The 11,380-nt window shown below is 42.2% G+C and overlaps 1 protein-coding gene across 3 annotated transcripts in view; it reads right to left on the bottom strand.

Annotated features, from left to right (window-relative positions):
* Positions 1-504: 504 nt before the first annotated feature.
* ATG2B (autophagy related 2B) overlaps positions 505-11,380 on the bottom strand; it is a 170,429-nt gene continuing 159,553 nt past the window's right edge. For 2 of the 3 annotated variants that reach the window (XM_082242639.1, XM_082242640.1), the window contains exons 38-42: positions 10,390-10,472; positions 9,876-9,997; positions 5,265-5,419; positions 4,978-5,127; positions 505-1,362 (exon numbers count right to left, since the gene is read on the bottom strand). In XM_082242639.1, the coding sequence (XP_082098765.1) occupies positions 1,132-1,362; positions 4,978-5,127; positions 5,265-5,419; positions 9,876-9,997; positions 10,390-10,472 (741 nt within the window). In that variant the 3' untranslated portion in view covers positions 505-1,131. The remainder of the gene's footprint in view (positions 1,363-4,977; positions 5,128-5,264; positions 5,420-9,875; positions 9,998-10,389; positions 10,473-11,380) is intronic. The other variant, XM_082242641.1, reaches the window with a different exon arrangement.

The raw sequence follows: 11,380 nt of genomic DNA, 5'->3' as shown, positions 1-11,380 counted from the left end.
ATGAGCGATAGAGAAACACTTATTGCGATTTTTTTTACCAAAAATATGTAGCAGAAAACAAATTGGGCAAAAATGTAAAAAAATTTTGATTTTTACATTTTTTTGGGGGGGAATTTCATATAAAAAAACATGAAAAATATTGTTATTTTTTCAAAATTTACGCTCTTTTTTTGTTTATAGCGCAAAAAGTAAAAATTGCACAGGTGATCAAATACCACCAAAAGAAAGCTCTGTTTGTGGGAAAAAAAGGACGTAAATTTCGTTTGGGTACAGCATCGCACGACTGCGCAATTGTCAGTTAAAGTCGCACAGTGCCGAATCACAAAAAGTGGCCTGGACGGAAGACAGCAAAATCCTCCGGTGGTAAAGTGGTTAAACATCAGCTTAAAAAAAACACATTACATCCCATCTAGAAATAGCTGTAACCTGGGAAAAAACGTTCGCTGACCTCAGCTACGGCTACAGCTCACAATAAAACCGAAAGATATTCAGCCTTCTGATTTTATGTACATGTTACACAAGTTCTTTTTTTTTTTTTTCACCATAACACAAATAATTTTATTAACACTATAAACAGGTTACAAATGTACAGACTCAATGTGACACAAGACTTTGTATTCTGAAGTGCGGCTGTGTTCAGCCACTTGACATGTACACAGAACACGGAACGGATTGGTTTGAAATTTAACAAAGTGCAAAGCAAATGAAACCGAGAAACCTGTAAATTCATTCGTTTTTTTTTTTTTTTTTCTTAGGGAGCTTTTGCCAAAATAAAGAGTTTTGTTTTTTTAAAAGCAGGTAACAGAAATAGCTGATGTTAGGTTCCTCAGCCGTAAATGCGACATCAGATGAGGTCAAGTGAGCTGAATACAACTGAGCAGGAAGGATCATTTATAGAATAACGCTCGGCTTCGTCAACTCATTCCCGCAATCCATGAGTCCATACAGATTGAGTATGCGGAAAAAGCAAGTGCGGTGTGGGCTTCCTTTTACCGAAATGTCACCCGTTACCAAAAATGTCACCCATTCCTGAGTCATGTTTGCCAAGAAAACTAAACTATACCCAAAAAAGCAGTCCTTTGAGGCCATTGGATTCCGTGATCAGTCCTCATCCACGGAGCACAGCCAGCACTAACCTTCTTCTAACCGCCATTTCTGTGACTCTTCCTCCCGAACGTCTGGCCTGATTTGGTTGCGCATGCCGCCCAAGACATTGGAAGTGGCTTCTGTCGCTACTATTAGAGGCTTAACCACCGCTGGTGGGATTTGTCTAAGGACTCCTCCTACGGCTCCCGTCACTCCTCTGTTCTCATGCTCGCGGGCTGCTGTCTCATAGATTGTTTGAGCCGTGTCCGTTATTCCCTGGTGGGAGATAAAAAGTCACATTGGAAAGATGTATATTGGGGTTGATTGATTGAGTTCCCCAGCCTTCTTAATTGTGTTAGCTTGAGTTATGTTTTAATTTGTTTGTAGCTTACTTTTGTCCATTTAAAACGTATGTCTATCAATAGCTAGATCGAAATTCGGCCAGTTCAGCAGGGACCGGCCAAATTTCAATCCATCTATGGTAATTCTCACTCGACAGAAGTCAAACAGGAACGTTGGAAAATTTTCATTCAATCAGTGGCTACAGGCATTTAGCTACATTGCTGGTCAGTGTGTTTTGACAGCGGAGGAGCCTTGCTGCCAGAATAAAATAGCACAGCGGAGAGGATTCCACCATCCGCCTCGCTATTATTGATGGGAGAATCCGTTCCTTTTTTTTTTTTTCCTTTTAAAGCCTAAACATTTTTTTACCCTAAAGTGGTAGTAAACTCGCTATATTAATTTGTACCAACAGGTAAGATTACAATCGGCTTACCTGTAAGTTCAATGAATATTTCTTAAATGTGCGAGGTTTAGGAGATATTTACATCCACAATAGCGGATTGCGTCACCTGCCCAATGATGCTATGCTTTCAGGGCACACAGTATGTCATGGAATGCAGAGCGCTGTTCCGCATGCATGGAAGTGACGTCATCGCGGCCTCGGCCAGTCAAACGGCTGGAGCCCACGAACCTGTGAAGACCAGGTGAAGATGGAATCCCTGGCAGCAGTGATAGCACGCTGCTGGAGGGTATGAAAGGCAAGTATTTCATAATGTGCTAGTATGCAGGGCATACTAGCCTATTATGGCATAAACCTGCAGGTGACCCAATTTTATTTATTTTTAGTGGTTTAGGCATTCTTACCTGCATTCCTACCGATTTGAGGCATTCCTTGTATTTGGGTAAAAAATGTTAAGGTAATATTACTCCATTATAACCCCCCCCCCCCCCTCGTCTGAGCCCTCATTCGATTCAGTACTGTGCTGGAGCTCCTCTATCCCCCTCACTTTGCTGAGGCAGCGGGAGTCATTGGCTCTCACTGCTGTCAATCAAAGCCAGTGACGAGGAAGCAGGGGGCAGTGCCAAACCCCGCTTTCTGTGTCTATAAACACAGACAGCAAGGTTTGGGAGCAAACCTGCACAATTTCCGCCATAAGAAGCAGCTAAGAGGAGGTGAAAGGAGCACCGGCAAGGGGGACACAAGAGGAGGTTTGGGGCTGCTCTGTACAATTCAATTGCAAAGAGCAGATAAATATAAACCCCATTAACAAATCACTTTTAATCCTGGATACAATAGGCAATGGTTAAAATAGAACTAAAGGCAAAACTTTTTTTTTAGTTTTGGATAAAGTGGAGAGGGATTTGACTATTTGTCAGTTTTTATTTCTGTCTGTGCCCCTGTTAGGAGATTCACCCTCTCGATTTGTCCAGTTTACTATTATCATTGAAAGTAAAAGAGAATCCCAAATTTTGGGTTGCACCCAGAAAAAGTAACGGAGGGGAAATCTTTGAATGGGGACACTAGTTCTGGTGACCTGGGGATCCCCAAGAAATTCCCTTAATTTGCAGGGACTTTCTCAATTCCTGTTTGGCTATGGGGCAGGAAGTGAAGGGAAATCACCGAAAGGGGACACAGATGGCGAAAAAAAAATCTGACAGGAGTTATAACCCTCCTTTGCGCTATGCAAAATGAAAAAAAAAAAAGTTTTGCCTATAGTTCTACTTTACGACCTCTATGTTTTTTTTTTTTTTTTTCTGTCTGAATTCCATTGGGGAGATTTTCCTTAACTTCGGGTCCTTTCACGCGGTCCGCATCCGCCGACGGATTCTGTTCTGCTCAGCGGGGATCGATCCGCCGATCCCCGCAGAGCAGGCGGATGGCAGCTCCGTCTCCGCTCTGTGTGCTGAGATGGAGCTGTCAGATTCCCGCTGTCCTCTATGGGGGAATCGGATGAGAACAGACCGCCTCTCCGTTCTCATCCGATCCCATTTGATCCGCTGGACGGATGGAAAATTGGGTTTCCATCCGTCCGGATTTCACGGACAGGATCGGAAGCGGATAGCAGCGGGTGTCAGCGGAGATGTCACCGATGACATCCGCTGCCAATAGGGATGCACAGGGCATCAGATCAGGTCCGCCTGAAAAACTGACAGGCGGATCTGATTGGATCGTTCGTGTGAAAGGACCCTTCCTGTATTAGAAACAAAGCTGTAAGTAAGATGAGATCACCTCAAAGTAAAAGGGAACTCCCCTCTCCTCCCTTCCCCTCATTTCCTGTTCTTGTGACAACTCAACCTTTTTTGATCAATCACTTTCTGTACCACAAACAATGGATACCAAGAGTCAAGAAGAATGTCCCCAGTGGAGCTATAAAACTTGACAGTGGGTTCTTTCCCCACTCTATCTTAAAGGTTCTGACTTTGCATATACAGTAAAACCTTGGTTTGAGAGCACTTTGCAAGACAAGCAAATTTTTTAAATAAATTTTGACTTGATATGCAAGCGATGTCTTGATAAACAAGTAGCGTCATGTATAAAAAAGAAGAGAGGCATCTCTAAGTGTAGCAATATGGTTACATTTAATGAAGGTTCAATATTTAGCAACTCACATGGTTGATGATTAAAACAGGCACATCTAAGTATGCAGGCATCCGGGGTAAAGCTGTCCACATAGACCATCTTCTGCACACCCATCTTCATCATCCCTTCCCCGCTGCACTCCACGAGTGATTCAAAGCCTCACTTTCAGATCACTCTACTGCAGGCTATTCTTCCCAGTCACGATTGCAGACTGACAGTGGTGAGAGCCGGTGGTTCAGAAGATGGTCTATGTGGACAGCTTTACCCCGGATGCCTGCATACTTAGATGTGCCTATTTTAATCATCAACCATGTGAGTTGCTAAATGTTGAACCTTCATTAAATGTAACCATATTGCTACACTAAGAGGCGCCTCTCATCTCTCTTATATTCTGTAGCTCTGCTAGATTTTGCTTCTAATCCCCTTGGGAAGGCTGCATATTGTTATAATCTTTGTATATAGACTATAAACTGAAGGACTTGTGGAACGAATCATCTGAGTTTCCATTATTTTTTATGGGGAAATTCGCTTTGATATAAGAGTGCTTTGGATTACAAGCATGTTTCCAGAACGAATTATGCTCGCAATCCAAGGTTTTACTGTAATTCAAAGAAGATCTCGTCCAGACTTTTCAACACAAAGGAACCCTTGAAATAGCTTCCTGGTCTCAGGGATTCCTTTTAGAAAAAATTTACTATATCTACAACTCATGATACATTAGTGTGATGGTCAGTTGGAAGAATGCTCCTTAGCCTTGTGGTCAGTAGGAAGAATTACCCCCCTTACAGATAGCTAAAAAGATCAATGGTGTCATTGGGAACTTATCTGAAAGGCAGAAATTGCACATTACTCAAGCAGCCCCTAGCAACCTCTGGAGGAACCCTAGGGTTCAATGGAACTCTGGTTGAGAAACAATGATCTAGTCTAGATGAGAATTAGGATATTGCTTAGAACGAAGAATATTTGGAAGGCGCTTATGTGATACAGAGCTCTAGTTTAACAGCTGCTAGATATTTTGAACGGTTTACCTCTTTAACCACAGTGTAGGCTTTGGCCACACCTTCTCTGAGATCGACAGGCTGATGCACCAATCTGTGATGGGAAAATCGTTTTGCTCTTTTCAGCTCTATAGGACTCGGCCCGGGCGACACCATGTCATAGGCGGTCTCTGCTGCAGCCTGACCAGCACAGGGAAAGATAAAAGCAAGACAGCAGAAGGAAGCATTATAATTCATATATTGCATAAAATGTCTACCTATATGTACATGTGAACCAGGAAGGTGAGTTGTACATGACAGCACAGAAAAGAGAATACCTGAATAGTTTGGACAACTCTATTAGTGAGTTCCAGGGCAGCCATGGCGGTAGACGTGCCGAATGAAGCAGCTCCTTTTTGGAAGCCCCGTACGATACGGCCATCTTTGCAGTATTGCTCAATAGGCAGCCACACCAAATCCTTAAGACCCTGAACTGAAAGAGGATGCAGATTGTGAAACACAAATCAGGCTTTATTCCAAAAGATCCCAACAAGCGGTCAGCATGAGGGAGATTTTAGCTTATCAACTTGCAGGAGAGCTTTATTGAGCCTCAAAACAACTGCAATCTCCCATTAAAGAGTTATAAACAGTATGATCACCTTCAAATAGGAAAACTGTGTCTTCTTAAGATCACTATTCCTCATTAACCACTTAAGCCCCGGAGGATTTTCCTGCTAAAAGACCAGGGGGTATTTTGCGATTCGGCACTGCGTGACTTTAACGGACAATTGCGCGGTCGTGCGACGCTGTACCTAAACAAATTTGACGTCCTTTTTTTCCCACAAACAGAGCTTTCTTTTGGTGGTATTTGATCACCTGTGCGATTTTTTGATCACGCGCTATAAACAAAAAAAGAGCGACAATTTTGCAAAAATAGCAATATTTTTTCACATTTTTTTATATGAAATTCCCCAAAAAAAAAATGTAAAAATCAAAATTTTTTAACATTTTCGGCCAATTTGTTTTATCCTACCTATGTTTGGTAAAAAAAAAAAAATCGCAAAAAGCGTATTTTTATTGGTTTGCGCAAAAGTTATCGCGTTTACTAACAAAGGGAAAGATTTTTGTCATTTTTGTTGTTTTTTTTTTTTAACGCATAATGGCGGCGATCTGCGATTTTTTTTGCGGTACTGCGACATTGTGGCGGACAGATCGGACCCTTGACTGACATTTTTGACACTTTTGGGGTTACCAGTGACATTTCTACAGTAATCAGTGCTATATATATATGCACTGTTACTGTAAAAATACACTGGTAGTGAAGGGGTTAACTTTATTTGGGAGGGAGGGGCTGTGTGTGTCCCTAGGGGCGTGCTTTCTACTGTGATTGGCTGTGGCTTGAGCTGTAAGGACACTGATCAACGGATCTACATACTAGATCCATGTAATCAGTGTCTTTACACCGAGGAGAATGACAGGCAGCTTGTTTACACAAGCTGCCTGCCTTTCTCCCTCTCCCCCGACGATCGCCGAGTGACCGGCGGACATCGGGTCCGCTGGTCACACGCGCGGGGAGGGGGGGGGGGGGGGGTCCGTGACCGCGCGGGAGCGCGCTCGCTCCCCAGACCCTCCCAGGCTAGTGACGTTAATTAACGTCATTCTGCCTGGCAGGGGCTGACCGCCGCAGTAAATCTACTTGCGGCGGTCGGCAAGCGGTTAAACTTCCTAGCAACAAAAAGGCAAAGCTTTTTTTTTTTTTTTTTTAGTTTTAAAGAGAGTAGAGAGGGATTAGAACACCTCTCAAGTTTTTATTGCTGTGTGTGCCCCTGTTAAGGAGATGCACCCTCTCTATTTGTCCTGTTTGTACCTTTATCACTAAAAGGGAATGTATAAGAAAAAACACAAGTTTCGGGTTGACACCAGAACAGTAACAGAAAGGAAATCTTCCAATGTGGACACTAGTTCTGGTGACCCGTGTGACACCCAGGGCTTTCCTCACTTTAGAGGCATTTTCTCTCACTTCCTGTTTTGGGTATGGGACAGGAAGTAAACGGAAATCTCCCCCATGGGGCACAGATGGCAAAAAAAAACTGACAGGGGTTATAATCCTCTCTTACTCAATTCAAAATGAAAAATATGTACCTTTATATACACTTTAAACAAAATATGTTGGTCAGCTAAATAAAGTATGGAACATAATACATAGCATCATTAAAGAAGAACTAATATTATTTGCCTGGAATTCTGCTTTAACTGTCTTAGTAAAATGATCTGGTTTTAAGCTGAACTCTACAGGGAATAAATATTACCTTTTGCAGGGAGTCCCTCTCCCCATTGCAAGGGTTAGTTGCATATTTTGCCTATTGGAGGATGATTAGATTGATATATTTACCTTATTCCTTGTTGCCGCAGGAATTCTCCTTTCATGCGAATTGTCCCTTGAAGCCTCCTCCCTTCACTGCCTGATGTCATCCCATACAAAGCAGGAGCAGCAGACCCACATTGTATGTGAGGGTGCCGAGGGCCGGCCCACATTACAGAGCACTGGACAGCGAAGCATAGTGCTGGCTGCCAGGGGAGAAAGGAATACAGTGCTTTAAAAGTATTTGCCCCCCTTTATTTTATTAACCCGAGTAAACACAAAATGCAGTTTTTAAATTATTTCATTTATTAAGAGAAAATAGCTGTCCAAACCTGCCTGGCCCTATGTGAAAAAGTAATTGCCCCCTAAACCTAACTCGTTGGCCCACCCTTGTCAACAACTGCAATCAAGTGTTTGCAAAAACTGGCAATGAGTATTTTACATCGCTGTCAAGGAATTCAGGTCCACTCTTCTATGCAGAATTGTTTTAATTTTGGTAGGTCAGCCACTCCTGGAAAGGTTCATCACTGTTCTACGTTTTCTCCATTTGTGGATAATGGCTCTCACTGTGGGTTACTGGAGTCCCAAAGCCTTAGAAATGGCTTTGTAATCCTTTCCAGACTGATACATGTCAATTACTTTGTTTCTCATCTGTTCTTGAACTTCTTTAGACTGCGGCATAATGTGTTCCTTTTTTAGATCTTTTATTGTGCTTCACTTTGTCAGCCAGCTTCTATTAACCACTTGCTGACCGCCGCACGCCGATCTACGTCGGCGGTCAGCCCCTCACAGGCAAAGTGACGTAGGGCTACGTCACTAGCTTGTGAGGGTCTAGGGAGCGAGCGCGCTCCCGCTCCCGCGTGGTCACGGACCCCCCCGCGCGTGTGACCGGTGGACCCGATGTCCGCCGGCCACTCTGCGATCGGCGGGGGAGAGGGAGAAAGTCAGGCAGCTTGTGTAAACAAGCTGCCTGTCATTCTCCCCTCTGTATGAGAGCTGATCATATGGATCTACTATGTAGATCCGTTGATCACTCTGCATACAGCTGAAGCCACAGCCAATCACAGTAAGAATCACGCCCCTAGGGACACACACAGCCCCTCCCTCTCAAATAAAGTTAACCCCTTCACTACCAGTGTATTTTTACAGTAACAGTGCATATATATAGCACTGATTACTGTAGAAATGTCACTGGTAACCCCAAAAGTGTCAAAAATGTCAGTCAAGGGTCCGATCTGTCCGCCCCAATGTCGCAGTACCGCAAAAAAAAAAAAAAATCGCAGATCGCCGCCATTACGCGTTAAAAAAAAAAAAAAACAACAAAAATGACAAAAATCTTTCCCTTAGTCAGTAAACGCAATAACTTTTGCGCAAACCAATCAAAATACGCTTTTTGCGATTTTTTTTACCAAACATAGGTAGCATAAAACAAATTGGCCGAAAATGTTAAAAAATTTTGATTTTTACATTTTTTTTGGGGGGAATTTCATATAAAAAAAAGGGAAAAATATTGCTATTTTTGCAAAATCGACGCTCTTTTTTTGTTTATAGCGCGTGATCAAAAAATCGCACAGGTGATCAAATACCGCCAAAAGAAAGCTCTGTTTGTGGGAAAAAAAGGACGCCAAATTCGTTTAGGTACAGCGTTGCACGACCGCGCAATTGTCCGTTAAAGTCACGCAGTGCCGAATCGCAAAATACCCCCTGGTCGTTTAGCAGCCAAATCCTCCGGGGCTTAAGTGGTTAAAGTGATTTCTTGATTCAACAGGTCTGGCAGTAATCAGGCCTGGGTGTGGCAAGTAAAATTTAACTCAGCTTTCCAAAAATTGTGGTTAACCACAGTTCATTCATGATTTAGCAAGATGGGGGGCGGTCAATTACTTTTTAACAGAGGGCCAGGCAATCCGGACAGCTTTTTTTCCCCTTAATAAATTAAATCATTATTTAAAAACTGCATTTTGTATTTACTCGGGTTAGCTTTGTGTAATATTAAAATTAGTTTGATGATCTTACTCAAATAAGTTTGACAAATCTGCAAAAAAATAAAAAAAATCAGGAAGCATTGTAAGGTAAAAATATCACCTTATTCATCATCCCTGCTGCCATCAAAGGGGTTCTAATCACATACTAGGTGATTAAATGGTACCAGTGTTTCATTTAATGTGACTATGTGGACATACTCATCTTTTTCTACTGCTGGTGCCACTGAACACCCTTTGATACTCTTCAATCCTGAGAAATCTGATAAAGTTCTCAGGTAAACTGACTCTTCCAGCAGGTCTCACTAGTCCCCCCCCCTTTGACCTCTATGGCACTACTGTATCCTTCCTGTAATGATGTGGAGGTCAGCCGGAGGGACCATAGTGAACATTGAGAAGTGTTGGTTTTTCTAAGGACTTCAGTAGAAGGTTTCTCAGGATTGGAATAATGTTCAGCAACATGGGCAGCAGGCAAAGTGTGTATGTACACTATTCATTTATAGGTATGGTTTTGGTTAAAAAAGAAAAATAAAGGGTCACTTTAATTCAAAATTGTATGAAAACCCCTACTTCCTGTAATCTGCACATTCGAAACACAAAATAATTACCAAGTTGAACCAAAGAATGCATCGGCCCCACTCCTCCCAGAATCCCCGGCAACTGGTTCTTCTTAATGTCCGTCAGCCATTCATTAAAGGCATAGGAGAAAAGTTTATCAACACCCAATAAGCTGCAGAGGAAGAAAAAAAACAAAAAAACGAATTAAAAGCAGGTGACTTTGTAAGTGTGGTGCACTGTTGAATATAAAATGAATAAAGAATTTCAATTTTTTGACGAAAGAAGCACAATGAGGTTAATTTAGATCATATGGCACGGTGTAGCATGCAGGAATTTATAGGAAGGGAAAGAAGAGGGAACAGGTCTACAGGGTTGGGGGGTTATAACGTATCATCCTAACAAAGTTACATTTCTCTAAATATTGTTTTCACACCCCAGCTCCCCCATCCAAGTGTCTCTTTTGCCCAAATGGAAACGCTTATGCTAATATTTGCCTCAATCAAACTTGTGCTTTGCCTATTCAGGTCAGATCTACAGTTGTGTATTATTCAAAATATATGTTACCCATGCCGGTAGCAAAGTCTCTTCAGCTTTAGTTCCGAGTTGTTCAGCTGGGCCAGGCCGATCAATATTCCAGTTAAAGTACACTAGGAACACAAACACAAGAAGTGAAATATAAAAGGCCCATATAAAACAACATGGGATGTATTCAGTATAGAGTGACCGGTCTAGCTGAAAGACACCGATATATTACGTAATCCTTGCCTGACTCATCCTTAAATGTCCCCACTGACCTGATTGTCTACCAAGTAGTACACTGCATTGTGCAACCTTTTTTCCATTACACAAATTTTGCATGGAAAATAAAGAATTTAGATCAGAACACAAATGAAAGTTTTTAGCTTTGGATAGAGCAGATAAGAATTAAAACCCCAGTCAGTTTATTTTTTGCCGTGTACCATTGGGGGATATTCCTTTATTTCCTGTGCTGGAGACCCAAAAGGAAGTGATAAGAAATGTAAACAAAGAGGGCTGAATTCCATAATCATCACAGGAACAGGCAGGGCAGAAGAAATGTTTCAGTGGGGGGGGGGTGGCAGAAAAAAATGGTAAGAACTGCAACCTATCCCACTAAAGTAGTTCACAGCTCAGGGGGCACAATTTGACCTTTTCATCCTGGGTACTAAAGGACCTTGTCCCACATCTGGGTACAAGGGTCCCCCCACTGGATGTTTTACTCACGCCTCTTGTTCTGATGACAACCAAGAGAGTTTGGATTTCCCATCAATTTCTGTCTCAGTGATCATGCAACAGGATAAATAGAGATAGTGAATCTACCGGGCAGGGACACAGACAGCAATAAAACTTGTCAAGCATTCTAATGCTTTTCCAAATTATCCAAAATGAAAAAAAATAACATATATACATAGGACTAAACATACACTAAGTGAATAATACATGAATTTTACACCAGGGTCTCATATTTATGGTTATCTGAAGGCGTTTGACTAACCTGGTTAGCTCTACCTCACTTTAGACATTCTCTTTGCCAGCA

This window comes from Pelophylax lessonae, assembly GCF_965119305.1.
Source record: "Pelophylax lessonae genome assembly, chromosome: 13".
In the NCBI taxonomy this organism is placed as follows: Eukaryota; Metazoa; Chordata; class Amphibia; order Anura; family Ranidae; genus Pelophylax; species Pelophylax lessonae.
This window is presented reverse-complemented; position numbering and strand designations above follow the sequence as displayed.